The 23,736-nt window shown below is 44.1% G+C and overlaps 1 protein-coding gene across 1 annotated transcript; it reads left to right on the top strand.

Annotated features, from left to right (window-relative positions):
- Positions 1-3,444: 3,444 nt before the first annotated feature.
- LOC109896780 (aldo-keto reductase family 1 member B1) lies at positions 3,445-13,373 on the top strand. The gene is made up of 10 exons (XM_020491130.2): positions 3,445-3,664; positions 9,948-10,115; positions 10,342-10,458; positions 10,750-10,827; positions 11,091-11,213; positions 11,909-12,015; positions 12,326-12,407; positions 12,527-12,610; positions 12,716-12,798; positions 13,191-13,373. Exons 1-10 carry the CDS (start codon positions 3,599-3,601, stop codon positions 13,231-13,233), a joined length of 951 nt encoding a protein of 316 aa, XP_020346719.1. The 5' UTR covers positions 3,445-3,598; the 3' UTR covers positions 13,234-13,373.
- Positions 13,374-23,736: the final 10,363 nt, after the last annotated feature.

The following is a 23,736-nucleotide window of genomic DNA, read 5'->3' as shown; positions in this document are numbered from 1 at the left end:
GTACAGATCCTTCCTACGTGGGGCTGTGCATTACCATGCTGAAACGTGAGGTGATGGCGGCAGATGATTGGCACAACAATGGGCCTCAGGATTTCATCACGGTATCTTTGTGCATTCAATTTGCCATCCATAAAATGCAATTGTGTTCGTTGTCTGGAGCTTATGCCTGCCCATATCATAACCCCACCGTCACCACGGGGCACTCTGTTAACAAAGCTGACATTGACAAACCGCTCGCCCGACACAACGCCAAACACGCTGTCTGCCATCCAGCAGCGGATTTAGGTATGGGTAACATGGGCAGGCATCCAGGGCGCCATCTTGCTGGGGGCGGCACAGGGGGCGGCCAAACAAAAAAATTTGGAATGGTGACATTTGCACGATTGGTTTTCTATCGCTCATTTGCACGTCACGCCACTTGCACGTCACCTTTTGTGACTGTGGGTCAACTAACCTTGTCGGAGTGGGCGCCCTGATTTTCGTTTGTGACCTAGGCAGGCTACTACCTGGGAAGGTCTCCCACTCAGAAGTACGAGATGGGGAGGGGGGGGGGGCGATGGTAGGTTGACCCCAGGTCTCCCCACTGGAAGCCCGAGGTAGGGGGGAGCGGGGGAATCTATCAAATAGCACATCTGGCACTAAGGGGACACACATAAATGCTGTACTCTCCATCAAATGGAAATTTCCTCAAAGAGGTTGAACTGCTGGCACAATTTGATCCAGTCATGAAAGAGCACCTCAACCGTGTCTAAAAAGGGACCTCGAGTCACACTACCAACTACTTTGGCCACCAAATACAGAATGAACTCATTGATTTGTTGATGTAATTTCAATCCTGGTGAGTGACATCAAGCTGGCAAAATTCTTCTCTATCATTCTATACTTTGGCATCTTACACAAACTGTACACCCTGTTCTCAGCCTCCACACAGCGATGGGCCATCCCGAAAAAACATGTGGACATCACTTTGAAGATGTGGACTGAAACAAGGTGGGAGAGTAAAGTTAAGAGTGTCGAGCCACTGAGGTATCAGGCAGCAGCGGTGAGAGAGGCACTGATTGAGGTGAGTGATCAAACCAAAGACCCTGTGATAAAGATTTAGGCCCAGTCCTTGTCAGAGGAGGTGGGATCATACCGCTTCAGCATCTGCACAGTGGTGTGGTGTGACATCTGGAGCCAGATCCAAAATGTAAGCAAGCTGATGCAGTCTCCCAGTATGCATGTGGATGTTGCAGTCAGACTTCTCAGAAAGACAGAGCGAGGTCTCAGCAACTACAGGGCAACAGGCTTTATGACCGCACAAATGTCAGCCAAGGATGTTTGTGACGGTATGAATGTAGAGGCCGTTCTACAACAGAAAAGTCTGAGGTCCACAAAGCAGGCACTTTTCATACAAATCCTTTTATGAGCCTTTGAGTGATGGCCCTGAAGAAGCTGGAGGTGACATTTTTTCAATGTTGATTCTGCAACCTCAGCCCTTCAGGAACTGTGGGAGAGAAGTTTGGAGTGCTGTCAACCTTCCAAAGTCTCTCAAATGAGGAGCTGACACAACAATGTGAATCCCTTAGTATGACACTGCACTATAAAGAACACTCAGACTTGGATGGCAGAGAGCTTGCACAGGAACTGAAGAACTTGCCTGACTTGCCATCGAAGACCATGACCCTGCTTGAGCTGATGATATTTATGCACAAAAGAGAGCTCTTAGAAATGTATCCAAATTTGTGGACTGCTCTCAGAATGTGTCTTACTCTTCCAGTGACCATAGCTGAAGCAGAGAAGAGCTTTTTAAAAGCTGAAGCTCATGAAATCCTACCTGAGGTCCACCATGTCACAGGAACGCCTTAGTGGCCTTTCTGTCATCAGTATTAACTATGCAATCGCTGGGCAGATTTATTATGATGATGTAATTGATGAAGGCAAGAAAGTTCAGGGTTTACGTGTAGATGGCAGTTGTGCAATTTAGTTTGTGTGTTTCTTGTTTGAAGTGCAATAGTGTAATAATCAGGTTCTCTTCTTTATAAATGTGTTATTCTATTTGTGTGATAAAGGATTTGTGCAATTTAGTTTAATTTGTGTGTTTTTTGTTAGCAATAGGGTAATAGTGTAATAATTCGATTATCTTTTTCATTTGTATTTAAATACTACAATTTGTTTCTATTTATCTTTGTTACTTCTTTTTGATATTTGAGTTTTATTTTTGTATATATTTTTATATTTATCTAGTTTTAAATGTTATGATTAATTATTTGTGTTGTTCCAAATGTCTGAATAAAAATTACAAATAGTGCAAAAGGGTGTTTTTGTTTGTTTGTTGAGGGGCGCTAAGGGGGGGGGGGGTTCACCCAGGGAGCCATACAAGCTAGAACCTCCACTGCTTGCCATCTGCCCAGTACACTTGAAACTGGGATTCATCTGTGAAGAGCACACTTCTTAAGCGTGCCAGTGGCCATCGAAGGTGAGCATTTTCTCACTGAAGTCGGTTTCAATGCCCAACTGCAGTGAGGTCAAGGCCCTGGTGAGGACGACGAGCATGCAGATGAGCTTCCCTGAAATGGTTTCTGACAGTTTGTGCAGAAATTCTCATTAACAGGGACGTAAACAAATTTGTGCAAAAATGTGTGAGAAATAAGCTTTTTGTGCATATGGAACATTTCTGGGATTTTTTATTTCAGCTATTTCAGTTAGAATTTAACATTTTGACTTCATGCATGTATCACTAAATGCGTAGTTTCAGTTTTTCCTTGGAGTTCAGTATCGCATGGTGTAGGAGCCATAATATGCCAGTTCAAGGTGCAATCTGTTGTTTTAACAATAACAAAGTGGCTACACCGCCCCTGAATTGGTAAATAGCTTAGGTATTGGGGCTAGAGAAATGGCAATGCTCCCAAATTCATGGACAGAGCTATGGATGCAAGGACAGACCATCCATAAGATCATACTGTTTTTAGGCAATACAGTGTTACCAAACAAAAGAGTAAAACAAGCTTATATTTTGGGTTCTGGTGCAGTAAGACAATTTAACTCAGCTCAGAAGTCTATAAGTTATATTATTCAAGAATCAATGGGTATATGAATTTCAAAGTTAAAAATATCGTAACAACTGCTGATTGCCCCTTTAAGCGTTTGATTGCCAGCTGAACGGTGTGGTAATGTCTCCCTCTAGTGCTTGTTACCCATAATGCTTGAGGTGAAGCAAACGTTTTTGATGAAGTGTCAGAAACAAATTGATAGGATGCAAATGTAGAATTCAAGGTCAATGTGTGAGGGTGGGAGCATTGATTATTCAATTTGTGACAATACTATTACTAAACTATTTTGGTTCAGGATTCTGTTTTTATGAAGAAGTCATTCGCATTCTGTAAACATTTCAAATCCATCTGCAGGTTTATGTCAAAGTTGCCTGTATGACGCGACTCATTAATAAAGAGAATGACGCTGGCACTGGGTGGCGCTGTTGTCCAAGATGTTTAGCAACATATAATTCCAGACATAAGCAATCTATCAACAGGACTTTGCGCCGTACTTGAGGTTGGACAAGCACCGTCTGCAATTGCAACGAAGTATCTAAAAGGTGTATTTTGCAGCAAAGAGGACGATGGCAACAGTCGTGAAATTGAACACCGGTGCAGAAATGCCCATTCTCGGTCTCGGGACGTGGAAGGTTCGTTCTAAATTGAGCAAGTAATCCTTTTTACTTGTAGTTTGCCAAGGAAGCTATCTATGTTACTAGCGCCAACCTTTTGAGTTCTTGGTCTTTGAGCTCGTTTAGCTACCTTGGACGTTACACAATGGCATGTATTTAATGACAAATGAATACGTATCTTTCTCTCTTCCGTTATCAATTTAATTATAATATATTGTCAATTACTTTTCTCTCTAGCACGTTCTTGACAATAAGCATAACTGGGAGCCAGCTGTAATTCCAGAAAATGAGCAATGCCATTTGTTCGATATATATTGTCAAGATATTGTGTGAACTCTTTCGTTTTTAGGAATAGGCAATGGGCCCCATAGTTTCTGTCACAAAGCTTTTCGTAGCTGTGGTCTTGTGATTTGTGGTTGAAAGGCTGCACCCATTTCCTCAGATGCATCTATAAAAGTCACACATGCCTTTTGTTTCATATTTTGTGATCAAGTCTGTATACATTTGAATCCACAAATCCATACATTTGCAGGCTACTGAATACTTGTTATTATTGGACCATCCACCATCCCCTCTTCTTGGGTATGACACTACAAGCTTGGCACATCTGTATCTGCAGATCCTCTCAAGTTCTGTCAGGTTGGATGGGGAGCGTTGCTGCACAGCTATTTTCAGGTCTCCAGAGATGTTTGATCAGGTTCAAGTCTGGGCTCTGGCTGGGCCACTCCTGCGTTGTCTTGGCTGTGTGCTTAGGGTCGTTGTCCTGTTGGAAGGTGACCCTTCGCCCTAGTCTGAGGTCCAGAGCACTCTGGAGCAGATTTTCATCAAAGATCTCTCAGTACTTTTCTCCGTTCATCTTGCCCTTGATCCTGACTAGTCTCCCAGTCCCTGCCACTGAAAAACATCCCCACAGCATGTTGCTGCCACCACCATGCTTCACCGTAGGGATGGTGCCAGGTTCCCTCCAGACGTGATGCTTTGCCTTCAGGCCAAAGAGATTAGACCAGAGAATCGTGTTTCTCATGGTCTGAGGCCTTTATGTGTGTGCCTTTTGGCAAACTCCCAAGTGGGCTGTCATGTGCCTTTTACTGAGGAGTGGCATCCGGCTCTAGGTAGAGTCTTGGTGGTTCCAAACTTCTACCATTTAGGAATGACGGAGGCCACTGTGCTCATGGGGAACTTCAATGCTGCAGAATTGTTGTTGGTACCCTTCCCCAGATCTGTGCCCCGACAAAATCCTGTCTCGGAGCTCTACGGACAATTCCTTCAACCTCATGGCCCGGGTTTTGCTCTGACATGCACTGTCAACAGTGGGACTTATATAGACAGGTGTGTGCCTTTTCAAAATGATGTCCAATCATTTGAATTGATCACATGTGAACTCCAAGTTGTAGAAACATCCTCAAGGATGGCCAATGGAAACAGGATGCACCTGAGCTCAATTTCGAGTCTCAAAGCAAATGGTTTGAATACTTATGTAAACTAGGTATTTCTGTTTTAGTTTGTTTTATCATTATAGGGTATTGTGTGTAGATTGATGAAGACATTTTTGTTTATTTAATCCATTTTAGAATAACGCTGTAATATAACAAAATGTGGAAAAAGTCAAGGGGTTTGAATACATTCCAGAATGCACTGTATATATTATTTTCAGTCATAACATTTATAGATTCATGGGCTTTAGAACCCACCCTTCATCTGCTCTCTGCCCATTCCACCCGACTGTATCTCGGTAAACCACCCTCTTATGATTTGTCAGCCACTCCTGAACCTGTGACCAAAATCTGCAGTGCTGAGATGGTTATTTGCCCCATATACATAGCATTATGTTGGTGGCAAGAATTTTGTATAATAATTGAATTTGAATCAAGCGTTGTTTTGTGTATCAGTTCATAAACCATGGGGCATGGCCTCGGAACATCTCAAATCTCTTCCCAGCTATTTTGCAATCTGTATGGCACTGCTGTCAACATTTTGGTTTTGTTTTTCAAATGAAACTGGTATATTTGTCCAAGTGTTTGACATTGGGGAGGGGACCAGTAACTTTATGATAATTTTTCATACTTTGGTCATCATTCTTTGATCTGGTTTCCTTCAAATATCATCCACTTTCATGAAAAACATGATTTTTACTATTCATGACCTTTAAGTATAACTTTTGTTATACTTTTGCAGCTTTTATTGAGAGGTTTAATTCTTTAATATTGAATCATTTTAGCCCCCCCCAAACTCGTATTCATTATATAAATATAAGTAGGCAGCGTCATACTAAACTGTGATATCACTAAAAGTGTGATTTTCCCATAAATTGGCAGGTATTTACCTCTCCATGGTTGCAAGATGTCGTTTATTTTTGCAAACTTTCTAATGAAATTTGTTGTAGTGAGTTTTATTTATTTTTGTCTACTTCACCATCAAACTATTTTATTGGTAAACTACAGGGTAAAGTTGTCTTTCAATGATCCAATCCAATAAGTTTTCATAACTAGGTTTTAGTCCAGAGAGGCTAGAGAATCAATCAATCAATCAATCAAATACATCAGCCGATGTCACAAAGTGCTGTACAGAAACCCAGCCTAAAACCCCAAACAGCAAGCAATGCAGATGTAGAAGAAGCACAGTGGCTAGGAAAAACTCTCTAGAAAGGCAGGAACCTAGGAAGAAACCTAGAGAGGAACCAGGCTCTGAGGGGTGGCCAGTCCTCTTCTGGCTGTGCCAGGTGGAGATTATAACAGTACATGGCCAAGATGTTCAAATGTTCATAGATGACCAGCAGGGTCAAGTAATAATTACAGTGGTTGTAGAGGGTGCAACAGGTCAGCACCTCAGGAGAAAATGTCAGTTGGCTTTTCATAGCTGGAGCTGAAACTGGAGCAGCAGCACGACCACGTGGACTACATTAGGGAGTCATCAGGCCAGGTAGTCCTGAGGTATGGTCCCAGGTAGAGGTCAACCGATTATGATTTTTCAACGCCGATACCGATTATTGGAGGGCCAAAAAAGCCGATACCGATTAATCGGCCAATTTTTAAATGTTTTACTTATTTGTAATAATGACAATTACAACAATACTGAATGAACACTTATTTTAACTTAATATATCAATAAAAACAATTTAGCCTCAAATAAATAATGAAACACGTTCACTTTGGTTAAAATAATGCAAAAACAAAGTGTTGGAGAAGAAAGTAAAAGTGCAATATGTGCCATGTAAGAAAGCTAACGTTTAAGTTCCTTGCTCAGAACATGAGAACATATGAAAGCTGGTGGTTCCTTTTAACATGAGTCTTCAATATTCCCAGGTAAGAGGTTTTAGTTATTATAGGAATTATAGGACTATTTCCCTCTATACCATTTGTATTTCATTAACCTTTGACTATTGGATGTTCTTATAGGCACTTCAGTATTGCCAGTGTAACAGTATAGCTTCCGTCCCTCTCCTCGCTCCTCCCTGGGCTCGAACCAGGAGCACAAAGACAACAGCCACCCTCGAAGCAGCCTTACCCATGCAGAGCAAGGGAAACAACCACAGGCTCAGAGCGAGTGACATTTGAAACGAAATTAGCGCACGCTAAAGAGCCAGCCATTTCACTTCGGTTACACCAGCCTAATCTCGGGAGTTGATAGGCTTGAAGTCATAAACAGCGCAGTGCTTGATGCACAACGAAGAGATTCTGGCAAAACGCACGAAAGTGCTGTTTGAATGAATGTTTACGCGCCTGCTTCTGCCTACAAATGAAACTGGTATATATCAGTCAAATACTTATATACTTGTATGGTCAGTCAGATTATACGCAATGCAGGACACGCTAGATAATATCTAGTAATATCATCAACCATGTGTAGTTAACTAGTGATTATGCTTGATTGTTTTTATAAGATAAGTGTAATGCTAGCTAGAAATGTACCTTGGTTTACTGCATTCGCGTAACAGGCAGTCTCCTATGGCCTATTTATTGCCTACCTCCTGCCTTTTGCACACAATATATATAGACAATTTTTTTTCTACTGTGTTATTGACTTGTTTATTGTTTACTCCATGTGTAACTCTGTTGTCTGTTCACACTGCTATGCTTTAATCTTGGCCAGGTCGCAGTTGTAAATGAGAACTTGTTCTCAACTAGCCTACCTGGTTAAATAAAGGTGAAATAAAATAAATAAAAAGTCTCCTTGGAGTGCAACAAGAGGCAGGTCGTTATTGCGTTGGACTAGTTAACTGTAAGGTTGCAAGATTGGATCCCCCGAGCTGACAAAGTGAAAATCTGTCGTTCTGGCGCTGAAGTCCTCAGGTCCTCCAAGAGGGAGAGAATTAGAGGGAGCATACTTAAATTCACACAGGACACCGGATAAGACATCCAGATATAGCAGACTGACCCTGGCCCCCCGACACACAAACCATTGCAGCGTTAATCATCTAGATCCTCAATGAGACTGAAGATTGAACTTTGCTCAACTTTCTAGAGTTTTCCCCATTTAGTTAACACTATCAATGTTTCACTTTTACTTTGGGAATTGTGATCAAATCAACACAATTTTAGCTACTTTCATTGCAACATACCGAAACAAAACAAACTATGCAAGAGTGCAAGAGATGTTGTTGTAGGCAGAGCGCATTGGTGTAGGAATTTGTTGCATTGACAGGCACGAGTTATAGCTAATTTGTAGTCCGCAATAAGGAAGTGATTGCGTTCTACAGGAGCACAAAACGTGTACATTTCTAGACAGCAATAGGGAAGTGATTGCTTCTTACAAGAGCACAAAACGTGTACATTTCTAGACATCTTTGAAAAGTGAGTCCGGTAAAGAGTTTTTTTTTTTTTGTCTTAAAGGGGCAGTGTTGTATTTTGAGACAGGCTTGAATAAGCTAAGTAGCTAATAGACCGAGGGTAGCATAATTTGTCTGATTCTCTGTAATAATGGCATGGGAATTATAATGACACAATAATGTTCAGTCACCTTGTCTGAAGGACAAGTGTATAAACATGTTTTAATGGTCAAGCCCTGCAAGTCATGGAACGTAGGCCTACATTGAACACCACACATTGGCTGCTACTGTAGGCTGAATGATGAACATGTATTTCCATTTCAAAATGTTATGTGATTCATTCTCTCCATTGTTTGTTATGGTAGGCCACTCTGGTAGGCCTACATTATGATCAGATAGCCAACTTGGCCACTGTTAAAATAGTAAATAAAAGTGGTTGCAGCCTCAGTGTTCACAGTGAACATGCACCGGAAGTTGCACAGAAATATCACAGGGTTCAAGTTTGCGCTCAGCAGACCTGAAATTTGCTCAGTGCTGAAAAATATTAGAGGGAACAACAAAATTGAGTTGTGCCATCAACCCTGGAGTTTTTCCAGCGAGAAGGACACAAGAAAGTAGTCAAGACGACTAGATTGATTAAGCCTCCTCCATGTATATCTCAGTAGGTCAGGGTTTTTAAGCCTCCGTATATCGACTAGCTCTAATGTGTCCATGACAGTCGTGGTCTCCTTAAGTGCACGAGGGTGGGATTTCCTTTACGGTCCATTGAAGTTACTTAAAACTGTGTTATCTCCCACCATAATATGATATTTTGTTGCTTGTGAGATCGATAGATTGTTATAAATATTTTCTAAGAAGTGTGGATCGTCATTATTTGGACCGTATAGATTAATGAGCCAGATCTGTTTATTGTCCAATAGCGCATTTAAAAGGATCCACCTTTTGTTTGCGGATCTGTTTGGACAGTTTGCACATTCGGATCGAAATAATTTTTAGTTAAATATCATCACCCCTTTTGAGTTTCTTTGCCCATGACAGAAATATTTCTTCCTCCCTGTCCCTTTTCCACACAACCTCCGTCTGTAGTAGCCAGGTAAAGACTGATAATGCTTTTTAAAAATCTGCTAAGCCATTACAATTACAGCTAACTATACTTATTTCACCATTTACTGTACTGTAATTCAATTATACTAACCATAATATATGCCTTTAAAATTTACTACCAAAAAGTACCATGATGATCAAGGTGCTTGATGCCCTGAATTTATCCATACTTACTAATACTACCAGAATCAATGCCTGACATCTATCCATGTAGCTGTACCATACTACACGCACTGCTAAACATACCGTAGCTGCAACTGACTAAGTAGATCTCCAATGATCTTTCCAATATCCCTCCGGGGAACGCCTCCCCCATCCCAGAACGGAATGTTGTCCCGGATGATGTCATACCACCTCCGCACCTTTAGCGTCCTAAGCATACCTTCAACCGCCGATTGCCTACTGAAGATCTTGCTCCCTCCTCTGTACCAGTCCCCTCCAGGTAAAGTAACTGATGCGGTGAAGGCGGCCATAGCTGCAGGCTATAGGCACATCGATGGGGCCTTCATCTACCAGAACGAGACCGAGGTGGGAGAGGGCATTCATGCCATGGTCAAGGAGGGGGTGGTGAAGAGAGAGCAGCTGTTTGTGGTCAGCAAGGTGAGATACAATGTCACTGCAGGACAGTCATCTCTGGTCTCAAGTTTGTAACACTGACATTGCAGTGAGAAGTTGAATCACTCTTTAATATGCTACTTAAAATAACACACTTGATATCAAGGCTATATGATTGAAGTGATCAAATCTTGGCTAGTGAATCTGTTGTTTAGATTGAATTGAGGAAATTGGTTCGAAGTTGCGCAACTCAAGCTTGCTCTCTTTTCAGCTGTGGTGCACATTCCATGGGAAGTCTATGGTGAAAGAAGGCTGTCAGAAGACTCTCAGTGATCTCAAGCTAGACTACCTGGATCTTTACCTGATGCACTGGCCCATGGGCTTTCAGGTGAGACTAATACCATTTTAACACTATCTCACTTGTAGCTTTTTTGCTCAAGGAGGTTCCATCATTGGTTTATGACGGGGGCATTCAAATCCAAGCCTGGAGGTATGGGAGTGCTGCTGTTCTACCTGATAATGTCCCAGGTCTAAATCCGTCCCTGATAAGAGAGGAAGAATGATAATCAGCAGTAGACCTGGCTTCAAGGTCTAGATTTGAATAACCCCGGTTCATGGTGTTGTAAGAGGAGTGTTTTGTGACTTTTATAATTGTTTTACTACTATCGTTGTTGCGCAGCCTGGAGAAGCACTCTTCCCTACTGACAGCAATGGAAACTTTATCGATGATGGCTCCAACTTCCTGGAGACATGGGAGGTGAGCCAGTGAGAGAGGACGCGTCCTCTAAGACACTATAGGACACTGTACAGTTTTCTTCAATTGAACATCACTTAAACTGGGTTATATTCATTAGACACCAAACGGACTGAAACGGGGACTACCCGGTCCAATAAGAAATGCAAATTTTTGTTTTCTGTTTTTGTGCCCTAACGAATACAACCCTGAGTTTATTATAATCTATCACATATTGGGGATGCCATATTGACCTGTGTCTGATCTGATGTTGTCCTGTATACTAGGCTATGGAAGAGCTGGTGGATGCTGGTCTGGTCAAGGCTATCGGTGTCTCCAACTTTAACAAAGACCAGATTGAATCCATCCTAAACAAGCCAGGCCTCAAGTATAAACCTGCCAACAACCAGGTACTGACGTTCATTACTGAATGAGTGTTTACTGATGGTGATAGTCACTCAAAAAGCTCACAAGCCTGGGATCAACACAATACATTGTGAAGCACACAATGCTGGTCCAACATTCCTAATTGTATCTTGTATCCCTCCACCTTCTTCTAAATGAGACTTTTCAGGACACTGATTCACCCAACGCTTGTTTTAAACTCTCCCTCAAAGGGCAGAGGCCTCATTGTCAATAGTCCCATTGTCTTATTCACAGTGACAGCTCGGTCAGATAAAGGCCAGTTTAGTGCCTTTTATAGTCCACCTCTTTCCCTGAGGCAAGGCAGCGATGCTTTGGTGACCTTTATATTCCTGCTGTTTTCCAGGCACATCTATCCCAATAGACATCTTGATTAACGGGTACATATCAATTTGATTATTTGAGTGGACAGACCCTCTTGTGCTTTCTATTGACACCATACTGAACAACTTCCCAGGCTTCTGGAATAAACAGCAAAACTTCATGGGGCTTATTTTGACAGTAATACACAATGTGTCTTAATTCAAATAAATGTTATTTATTTGTAATCTACCTTACATAATTAAATTATATGTTTATCAAAGTAAAATACCACCCCACTAATTCTCTAATGCTACAATACATCCCATGTATAAGAACTGCATGTGAAGTGAATAACCTCACAAATTATTTATGCCGCCAGGTTGAATGCCACCCTTATCTGAACCAGGAGAAGTTGATCAACTACTGTCACTCTAAGGGCATCTCTGTGACAGCCTACAGCCCCCTGGGTTCCGCAGACAGACCATGGTGAGTGTATATACTTCAACTAATAATACCTAAGATATATACTCTTGAGTATACAAAACATTAAGAAGCCCTGCTCTTTCCATGACATAGACTGACCAGGTGAAAGCTATGATCCCTTATTGATGTCACTTGTTAAATCCAATATTGCGACTCGATATTAGGAATGTGTTCCTAACGTTTGGTATGCTCGGTGTACATTCACCTAGTACATTACATTATTATTACATTACATACATTATTATTATTATGAACATACAAAGCCATTTACAGTTCTCCCTGTGAAAAGATTGTAACACTGTGTCAATAACAGGGCCAAACCAGAGGACCCTTCTCTGCTGGATGATCCCAACATCAAGGTCATCGCTGAGAAGCACAAGAAGACCTCTGCCCAGGTACTGTACTCTAATAGCCTTTTCACACTATCGAGCCAACCCGAACCACACTGATATTTTCTTTATCCTGGGATCACATTTACATGTCCACTTTCCTCTCTCTGTCATCCTCACTTCAGGTCCTGATCCGCTTCCATATCCAACGGAACACGATTGTGATTCCCAAGTCTATCACCCCCACACGTATCCAGGAGAATTTCAAGGTATTCGTTCCCATAAATTCTCCATTTATTTGAAGAGGTGTGTCATCTGATTTTAGTTCACACGTGTCGCTTTGGGGTCATTTTTTGTCTTTTTGAAACATGCAGGTGTTTGACTTTGTGTTGAGCGACGAGGAAATGAAGAGCATTCTGGGCTTCAACAGGAACTGGAGATTCTGCCCAGTGATGGGGTGAGACTCTACTTGGTTTAGTTTGACCCATTTAGTTTGACCCCACCCCTGAATTTCAGTCAAATCGTCATTTGAATGTGATGACAGCTATGTTTTATTACGGTGTTACTTTTCTTTGAATGTAAATCTACTTGGTGTACTCCCTGACGAAGGCTATGCACCCGAAACGCATCTTCAACTTTGTTTCCATTGAGCATGGCCATATAAATAAGTCAGTTCCTCCTTTCTTTTTGATGACCAATTTACCAAAGAGCACCTTCTGTCTACCAAAACCTACTATTTTGTACCTTAGCAGCGCTTGCCTTCCTCCTTTTTCTACACACTTTAGTGGTTATTTGATGTTTGAACATTTGAACTGTCTCTGTCTTTCTTTGTTTTTCTTTGTCACCCAGGAGCATGAAGCACAAGGACTACCCCTTCAATGCCGAATTTTAAGGAAATGGGGATTCACAAAGTTACTTCTGGTGTTGTGGCTTGCTTGAGATGTCTGGCCTCTGTTCTTGTTTCGATACATTCTTATTTCTCCCTTTAAGACTGTGTACATAAATGGCCATCCTTGAGCTAGTTTCTAGCTATTAAAGACTGATTTAGTATCTGTGTGTTGCAGTATTGTATTTCTCATGACATATACACTCTGACCTATATTGTTGCTTTCTAGCCTAATACACAATAGTAATTATTTTTCAACAATCATGGAAACAATGACATAGGATCGATATTAGTGAAGTATTTAAAAGCTTGAGTTTGGTTACTGGTTTGGTAGGAAATCTGGAGTCTTGGATCTGCTAACGCACAATAGTTTGGCTTCGCACATGACCCAGTTTGTGTCTCTTTTGATTTGAGTCTAATGGTCTCTGACCTTTTCAATGAGCCTCCACATCTAAAGGCCATATAATAACCATGAGAATTCAGTCCAACCAGATGAGCTGGGTATGTCATACATGGACATTGTATGTGATGTACAGTATTACATCGGTTTTGTTTTTTAAAATGGCCAAAGGGTGAAACATTGGCATATGCACACACGCTTATCCTAATAGTGCGTTAAGATATTTTGTTGAACACTCCTTCCCTCAAATGCCTAGTCATAGGTGCCTTTTGGCCTAGAATGAATCATCCACACTACTGCCTTTCAGGATGATAAAACCCCTAGTCACAGACTTTGACTTGTGTGATACTGTTGTGAAATTCCCAGTTCCTGTTATGGGTGTAAGATGGCACAGTGATGCCATCTATTGGTAAATGTTCATTACTGCAACTCTTGTGTTTTACCGGGGTGCTTGAGATACTCGGATGGGTTGTGATGTACTGAACAAGTCTGGTTACTCGCATCAATGCCTCTGTCTCGTCATTTAACATTCAAACATGGTGTCAGAGTCGGATAACTAACCATTCTTTCCGCAAATTAGAGTCACCTGCTCTGGTTTACAAACAAATGCTTATTTGTGTATAATTTCGCCCGGAATTGGCCTTAAGCTAGAGTGAGTTTGCTAGTTAGCTTCAGTGTTGTTAGCACCGGTTAGACATGGCAGCGAACATTCCCCCTCCCGCCGTTATGAAGCTCAGCGGGGATTGGAGCACGAACTGGGATACGTTTAGAGGTGAATGGGAGGACTATGCGCTAGCAACGGGACTTCTGGAAAAGGAAGATGAGGTAGTGGCTGCCACTTTGAGGACTATAATGGGAACTGAATGCCGACACGTATACAAACACAACCTGAACCTAACAGCAGCACAGCAAGGTAACGCTATAGTTATTCTTGATGCTCTTGAACATTACTTTACGCCAGCAAAGAACGTCATCTACGAGCGTTATGTTTTCGGTCGTTGCAAACAGGAGGACGGGGAGTCCATTGACAGCTTTGTCACTAGGTTAAGGGAAAAGGCAGCTACATGTGACTATGGTGCTTTAAGAGATGAACTGATCAGAGATACGATTGTGCTTGGCATAACTGATGAGGGCACCCGCAGACGTTTGCTGAGAGAACGTGACCTGACGCTGGCCTTGGCAGTGGAGACTTGCCGTGCAGCAGAGCTTACTGATATACGGATGAGGTCCATGGAGCTAGAAAGGCAACATACGGACAATGTCAATGCTACATTCAGGCAGCCAGTAAAGAAATTCCCCTTTGCCACAGCTAATGCTAATACTACAGCCAACTCTGCAGTAGACAACCCCAATACATGCCGATATTGTGGCATTTCTCATGGATGAGGAAAAGAACACTGCCCAGCCTATGGAAAAATATGCAAATCCTGTGGTACAGCTAATCACTTCGCAAGGGTCTGCATGAAAAGCAAGAGAAAGGAGGGTAAAGTGCACTCCATGGAAACAAACACAGATGAAGGGAACGACAGTACAGAGGATGTATATGCTAGCGAGTGCATAGGGGCAGTGAGGGCAAAAGGACAAAAGTGGTTTGTCACTCTGCTACTTAATAATAAACCACAGCAATGCCAGCTAGATTCAGGGGCCACATGCAACGTTATGAGCCTTAAAGACAAAAGGAGGCTCGCGCCCAGAGACAAACTCACACAGAGTAGCACCAAGCTGAAACTGTATTCAGGCCAGTTCATGACCTCTTTAGGCCTGTTTGTGACAGAGTGTGTTTTACGTGGCCAGAAATACACCCTTGAGTTTGAAATAGTTGAGGCTAGTCAACAGCCATTATAAACAAAGTCCCGGCTGGGCCCCTGAGCAAGGAGACACTCCTAAGCAAGTACCATGATGTCTTCAACGCACCGGTCGAGTCAGTTCCTGGGGAAGTCCACTTTGAGTTGGACGCAGCAATCCAGCCTGTCCAGTGTGCACCCCGCAATGTACCAGTGGCCATGAAAGCAGCTACGAAGGCTCAGCTTGACAAATACGAAGCAGATGGCCACATCATATCCGTCACCGAGCCTACGGACTGGATAAGTAATATGGTTATCGTCAAGAAACCAGACAAGCTACAGATATGCATTGATCCTAAACACCTCAACCGGGCTCTGCAACGTTCACATTACATTATGCCCACGTTGGAGGATGTTCTTTACAAGCTCCCAAAGGCCAGAGTCTTCACGCTCGTGGATGTCAGAGATGCCTTTCTGCAGTGCAAGCTCGACGAGCCCAGCAGCTACATGACCACCTTTTGGACACCCTGGGGCAGGAAGAGGTGGTTGAAGCTTCCGTTTGGTGTCTCCGTGGCTCCAGAGGTGTATCAGCGGAAACAGCATGAGCTGTTGATGGGACTCAGTGGCGTGGAACCCATAGCAGATGACATTCTCGTAGTGGGCTGTGAGGACAGAGATGACGAGGCAGAATGTGACCATGACGCCAAGCTGCTGGCCCTGATGGTAGGTGCAGACAGGTCAAGCTAAGGCTAAGCATAAAAAAGCTTCAGTTTAAAGTGCCAGAGGTCCGCTTTCATGGGCACATCTTGTCCTCCACCGGATAGAAGGCGGATCCTGAAAAAGTGAAGGCTGTCTTGGAAATGCCCCACCCATCTGACGTGAAGGGAGTGCAGCGCTTCGTCGGATTCGTCACCTACCTGGCCAAATTCCTACCGCGGCTCTCTGAAGTGTGTGAGCCACTGAGGAGGCTCATGGACAAGGACACCATCTGGCATTGGCTCCCAAAACATGACGCAGCGGTGAGGGAAATAAAACAACTGGTCACCCAGACACCTGTACTGCGATACTACAATGTGTCAAAACCTGTCACGATTCAGAGTGACTCAAGCCAGTATGGACTTGGCTGTTGCCTCATGCAGGAGGGCCAGCCTGTGGCATTCGCCTCTAGGGCACTCACCCCAACAGAGCAGAACTATGCCCAGATAGAGGAGGAGTGCCTCAGCATTGTGTTTGCATGCCAACGCTTCCACCACTACCTGTACGGGCGCGACAATATTACCGCAGAGACCGATCACAAGCCCCTTATTGCTATATTCAGCAAGCCTCTCCTGAATGCCCCAAAACGACTGCAGAGCATGCTACTGGCCCTACAAAACTACAACCTCAAGGTGGTGTATAAGCCAGGGCCAGAGATGTATGTGAGTGACACGCTCAGCAGGGCTACTGCATCAGGCACTCACACACGCTCCATGCATGAACAACACGCAGTGTGCAGCTTACAAACAGAGCAAGTGGATGTTGAACACATCAACCAGGCTGACTACCTTAATGTTACGGACCAGCGCCTTATACAAATCAGACAGCACACAGACAGGGACGGGCAACTCCAGGCATTGAGGTCTGTGATTCTGATGGGCTGGCCCGACTGCAGGGAAGAAACTGCTTTAGCCGTCAGAGAATATTGGCCTATCAAAGAGGAGCTCAGTGTTCAAAACGGAGTAATATTCAAGAGTCAGAGAGTCGTTATTCCCCGGTCTCTGCGCCCTGAGATGTTGGCACGCGTGCACTCAAGTCACATAGGAGGTGAGGCCTGTTACAGTCAAGCACGTGACACACTGTATTGGCCAGGAATGCAGAGTGAAATTAAAGACTATGTCAGTAAATGCACAATCTGCAATGAATATGCCATTGAGCAACAGAGAGAGACGATGATGTCCCACGAGCTACCGATGCGCCCCTGGCAGATAGTAAGTCTAGATCTCTTCCAGCACAGTGGCAAAGACTTTCTGCTGGTAGTCGATCATTACTCAGACTTTTGGGAGATCGACCTCCCCGACTTCTCAGCAGAGACAACGATCAAACGCTGCAAGGCTCAGTTTGCCCGCTATGGCCAGCCAGATAGGGTAATTTCAGACAATGGACCCCAATTCTCCGGAGTTGAGTTCTGAAAATTTGCTGCAGGATGGGAATTCGAGCACGTCACTTCATCACCACGACACCCAAAAGCTAATGGGAAGGCAGAGTCCGCAGTAAAAATCGCAAAGAACCTCTGCCAAAAGGCTCTGTGAGAGGGCAAAGATGCCTGGAAAGCAATCCTGCAGTGGCGCAATACCCCGACAGAAGACATGGACAGCAGCCCGGCACGGCGCTTAAAAGCAGCTCTGCCAGTAGCCAGCACTTTCCTGGAGTCATGTGTGTTGACAGACGTGCTGGTGAAGCTACGTCACAGAAGACAGGTCTCCAAGTTCATCTACGACAAATCAGCAAAAGACTTACCTGAGCTCAGGGTGGGTGAAACGGTACGAATGAAGCCACTACCAGGGGACCGGACAGGCCTCTGGAGACTCGGATCCTGTGTACAGAAAGTGGCACCACGCTCCTACTTGGTCGAAGTGAATGGATCACTGTACCGTCGTAACAGGGGTTGACCTTCGGATTGCTGAGCCAGCACCTACTCAGAAGCCTGATGGTCAAAGCGGTCGCATGACAAAATACAGAACCCCAGCAAGTCACATGGGGCCTGAGGCACTGGGCGAAGAGCCAGGGGATCACAGGTCGGCCGCTCCCTCGCCCATCAATTCTCCCCTTAGACATTCAGGTGACAAGCCCCCTGTCTTTTCACGATACGGGCGTCTGTCCCAGCCACCAAAAATACTTAATCTGTAGGTTTCCCATCAGGGATTGTTGACAGAGATAAAAGTGAAGAGAATATCAAAATGTGTTGTTGTTCTGGAAAAAAATAAAAATAAATTACTAAACTGTTCATGTTGGAAATTGTTACTAGGTTTGTTTTGTTATTGAATTGACACATCCTGTCCTATTTTATTAAATGGAAGATGTTATGGGTGTAAGATGGCACAGTGATGCCATCTGTTGGTAAATGTTCATTACTGCAACTATTGTGTTTTACCGGGGTGCTTGAGATACTCGGGTGGGTTGTGATGTACTGAACAAGACTGGTTACTCGCATCAATGCCTCTGTCTCGTCATTTAACATTCAAACAGTTCCCTTGAACAGTTTTATTTTTTTACGATAGCTTTCTTTGAAATTCTGGAATGAGTCACATTTTACTGTGTAAGTTGTGTTGGGGAATAATCAGAATTAGTTGGGTAACATAGATAAGATGTTTTATTTTCATGATATGCTTATGAGTTATTTCTCATAAGAATGTATTTTGGTGTACTATAGTGGGGAAGTTGTGTTGGGGAATAATCAGAATTAGTTGGGTAACATAGATAAGATGTTTTATTTTCATGATATGCTTATGAGTTATTTCTCATAAGAATGTATTTTGGTGTACTATAGTGGGGGCCATTGGCAGTTATCTGTTCTTTGTCAGGACTAAGTTGTTTGGGCCGCAGAGATGGGAGAGGTCAAGGTGTCATCATGTGTAAACATATCTTTTGCTCCACTGTGTCTGTGTGCCGGTCACTCCCTACTTTTCCCATCGGGGAGAGGAGGATGGCAGTGTCTGGAATCATTCTATTCTCCCTCTATTGTTGCTCCTATCTTGACTTATAGCCCCACTCTCCTCTCCGTGAGTTTGTCCAGGATTGGTTGTATTTAGAATTGGTTGTAACTAAATGACAATTTGATATATATCATAGGGTGGGGGTAATGTCGGAGAGGCGTGTCTCTACCCCCTTCCCATACGACCCAGCATCAGCCATGTATCATCAATACCCTCTGATGGCCTGTCCTAACCCTCAGCCTCGACCTGATGATGCTAATGCTGCTGCCGCCGCAGCATGGAACCCCATTGTGTATGTCCAGAGGACGTGGAGACATGATGAAATCAAAGACATTGTAGAGGACCTACCAGACCCAAGTAAGGACACTGTGAAATATTCAGCAGAGATGAGGGTATTAGTGGGTCAGTACAAACCATCTGCTGCTGAGATAGCCCATATCTGTAAAAAGAAACTGGGACTCAGGTGGGCGGATGTACAGGGACAGTTTGATTGCAACTACCTGTGGGCTGAGAATGGCGCATATCAGGACCAGATAACGGCGCTGCTGGCCAGGATTGTGGAGATGTATCCAACTAAGACTGACTGGACTGCTATCAGAGAATGCACTATGAAGAAAGATGAGGGCCTGGAGGCTTTCAGAAAGAGACTTGAGACCTGTTTCAGGCTACACAGCGGTATCAGACCAAACGGAACACGCATATGGGGATCTGCTGAAAGACGCCCTGGTGAGGGGTCTGACACCGGGCCTGGAGAAAGCTGTGAGGACTACCTGCATTAGTTGGGAGACTGAGCCATTAGCAACGGTGGTACAGCACTGCAAGCATGGTGAGAGACAACAGAGTACTCAGAAGGAAGAAAAAATAAAGGAAGAAAAAGTAAAGACACAGAAACTGCAGGCTGCTCAGATGACGTTTTACCAGGGAGCAGCCCCAGCAGGGACAGGACGAGGGGGTGTAGTGCCCAGGTGCTACAACTGTGGGAAGCCGGGTCATTTTTCTGCTGACTGCTCTGAGCCAACGAATCCACAGAGGAACAAAGACCGGGGCGGACCGAGAGGGGGCAAGAAGAGGAGGAAAAGGAGCACATGCATGGACAGCCCCATTCCAACAACAGCCGTGGCAGCCACCTCCCAAGCAATGGCAGGTCGGGCCACCTCGCGGGGTCCAGCAACAGCAACAGTGGGGACCACAAGGAGTCCCTCCAGGCAGAGGACAAACTGGAGCCTGGCAGACGGGGCCGCCGGCACAGACGACCCTGTACAATCCAGGACGGGGACAGGAGGAGTATTGACATGATGAGAAGACAGGGACAGTTGTGCTATAATCCTCAGAGCAACAAGAGCATTTGTTTTTAAAGTGTCACACCCTTCCGAGAGTAGAGCCAACAGTGGAGGCTTGCGTCAATGGTGAGTCATTAATATGTCTTGTTGATACTGGGGCTGCTATGTCTGTCATTAACTGCAAGGCTATGATAAAACCTCCCATGTCTAATGAAATAGTCAAAACTATAGGGGCTTCAGGCCTCCCATTCAGAGAGCAGGTAACTATGCCTCTGCCTGTCTCCTTTTGTGAGGAGAAGTGTCAACATCAATTTCTCTACTCTGACCACTGTCCTGTCAATCTGATGGGCAGGGACCTCCTGTGTAAACTGGGCATCAACATAACATGTGGCGAACCGGTTTAACTGTTATTCATGAGGAAGAGGGGGAGCAATTGATGTTAATGTCTGAGGGTTGTGACTGGTATTATGCATGGGATGTTGATGATGAGGTGCCCAATATTGCTCGTGTTTTCTCAATGTCCAAAACCCATTGGGGCCACGAGGGCAGTTTCATGTCTGAAGCAGGCTTACATTGCACCTCCCATTTTTCACCATTGACAAGAGATCTCCATTATGAGAAACAATGGCTGTGTGATACATTACAGAATGAGTCAGTGCAGTGTGAGGGTTTATACTGTAGCAGTGATTTCTGTGCTTTAGGGGTTGATCTAACCCCTGCACAGAAAGAGCTCTACCTGTTTGAGGATAGCGCACCACATGTGTCCCTGGCAAAATCAGAGTAGAATGGGTTGATACTGGAATTTGAATGAAATGCTTGGTTGATGCTACAGACTGGGAGATGCGCCCTGATGGGTCAACTTATTCACCCAGCACACTGACAAGTTGTTACCCACTCAGTTGGGGAACACCAACTGAGAGGGGTGTGCATGGTGTTGATCAGGTTTCTTTTTCTACCAATAACATGTTGTTGAGTGAAGACTCACCCCTCCTGAGAGGGGTCCCTGAATGCCTATGGGCAAGGGACAAGTATGATTTTGGGAGAATAAAGGGAGCTGAGCCAATGGTAGTCACTCCTAAAGATACCAGGCGCCCGTCTAGAGCACAGTATCCACTCAGTAAGGAGGCAATAGCAGGTATTACACCTGTTCATGCATCCTTGTTAGCTAATGGTGCTTTAATTCCCTGTCCAGAATCACCCTGTAACACCCCTATCTTGCCTGTTAGAAAACCTTCAGGTGATTGGAGATTTGTCCAGGACTTAAGGCCTGTGAACGATGCAGTTTTTGCCCATGCCCCGGTGGTTCCTAATGTTACTACACTGTTGGGGGCGGTACCACCCACAGCAGAGTGGTTCTCTGTGATTGATTTGACAAATGCATTTTTCAGTATTCCAGTGGCACCAGAATCTCAGTTCTGGTTTGCTTTCACGTTTCTAGGAAAGCGTTTTACTTTGACCGTCGCTCCAATGGGTTACGTGGAATCCGCCGCAATTTTTTCAGCGGCTTTAGCACAAAATCTGGAGGGTTTTATACCCCCTGAGGGCAGCACTCTGATTCAGTATGTGGATGATTTGTTGTTGTGCTCCAGCTCAGTGGAAACTTGTGAAACTGATACTCGGGCTCTGTTGATATTTCTCGCTGAGAATGGCCACAAAGTTTCAAAGAAGAAGTTACAGTTGGTTTCATAGGCAGTGAGGTATTTGGGTCATGACATCTCTCCCAATGGCAGGCAGCTGGGTAAAGAGAGGATACAGGCTATTCTCTCTGTCCCACAGCCGGTTACTAAACGACACATGATGTCATTGACTGGTATGGCAGGGTATTGTAGGGCGTGGTTACCTGACTATGCTGAGGTGGTGCAGCCGCTTGCTGACCTTATTTATGGCCATAAAATGGCTATGAGTGACAAAATTAAGTGGACACCAGAGGGACTGACTGCTCTGACCAAACTGAAACAACTCATGACTACTTCTCCCTGTTTGGGGCTCCCTAACCATTCTAAACCTTTTAACCTTTTTGTTTGTGAGAAAAATGGTTTTATGTCATCTGTTTTAACACAGGAACATGGAGGAAAGCAGCGCCCAGTTGGGTATTATTCCAAACAGCTGGACAGTGTGGCCAGAGGTCTGGTTTGTTGTTTGAGAGCTGTGGCTGCTGCTACTGAAGCTGTGTTGGCTTGTGCAGACATTGTTGCCATGTGTGAACTCACTGTACACGTTCCTCATGCTGTACATGCTCTTATTTCACAGACAAATACGGCCCATCTAACACCAGCTCGACTGCTCCATTATCAGAATGTTCTTCTGACAATGTGTCATGTGACCCTGAAGAGGTGCACTGTGTTAAATCCTGCTACTTTGTTGCCCACCGAGGATGATGGAGAGCCGCACGACTGTGCTGAACTGTTGGAGCTTGTCTCTAAACCAAGGTCGGATTTAACTGATGTCCCTTTGCAAAATGCACATTTGGAACTGTTTGTAGATGGCTCTGCTCAGCGTTCTGAGAAAGGAGAACCATTGGTTGCGTATGCGGTTACTACTGCCTCAACCACACTGGAAAGTGCTAAATTACCCTCCCACCTTTCTGCTCAAGCAGCAGAACTCTTTGCACTCACTAGAGCTTGCATATTAGCTAAAGGCCAGTCTGCTACAATCTATACAGAAAGCAGATATGCCTTTGGTGTGGTACATGATTTTGGTACTCTGTGGAAACAGCGTGGCTTTCTGACTTCCTCTGGTAAGGCAAACAATAGCCGCTCCCATATCGAAAGAAGAAGAAGGTCGATGCATCCACTGGATGAGCATCACAGTAGGAATCACGAGGGAAACACTTGGTGGTCACTGCTTAACTATACAGTAAAGACTGAACTGATGTTAGGAAATACCTCCTGTTATGTATGTAGCTTGTTTCCACATTCAGCGATCTCTCTATTCTTACAGTATTCAGTAGAGGTCAGCATTAAAGACACTATGTGCACTAGAGGCGCTCTTGTCCAATGAGAACACATGGGGTCAACCTTCACTAGGTAGAACACTGAGGGATAAATGCATTAATGGTAATTTGTCATCAACACAAGATTTACGGGGGGGATTTGATTGTTCACATTGGTGTAGTAGAATAATCTTAGAACCTAGATCCCGTGTACCAGAACCTATTAAAGTCCAACCCCGGCGAACCCCATTTAGGACCTGTCATTGTCACAATCCAAGCAATATTTCCATCCCACAATTGAATGAATCCTATCTGGGAATGTCAACATGTGTCAATTATAGTGTTTTCCCAATAGGATGTAGCTGGAAGAAGGGAACATGCAGCTCTGGATACCCCATTAGACTGAGGGTGGGACACACCA

This window comes from Oncorhynchus kisutch, linkage group LG9 (assembly GCF_002021735.2).
Source record: "Oncorhynchus kisutch isolate 150728-3 linkage group LG9, Okis_V2, whole genome shotgun sequence".
Classification (NCBI taxonomy): Eukaryota; Metazoa; Chordata; class Actinopteri; order Salmoniformes; family Salmonidae; genus Oncorhynchus; species Oncorhynchus kisutch.
This window is presented reverse-complemented; position numbering and strand designations above follow the sequence as displayed.

Bases quoted from the DNA above. Each gene is read 5' to 3' on its own strand.
- LOC109896780 (XM_020491130.2), top strand. From the start codon at position 3,599: ATGGCAACAGTCGTGAAATTGAACACCGGTGCAGAAATGCCCATTCTC. The intron at 12,016-12,325 runs GTGAGTGTATAT...TGTCAATAACAG, and splicing joins GGTTCCGCAGACAGACCATG to GGCCAAACCAGAGGACCCTT. The intron at 12,611-12,715 runs GTATTCGTTCCC...TGAAACATGCAG, and splicing joins GTATCCAGGAGAATTTCAAG to GTGTTTGACTTTGTGTTGAG.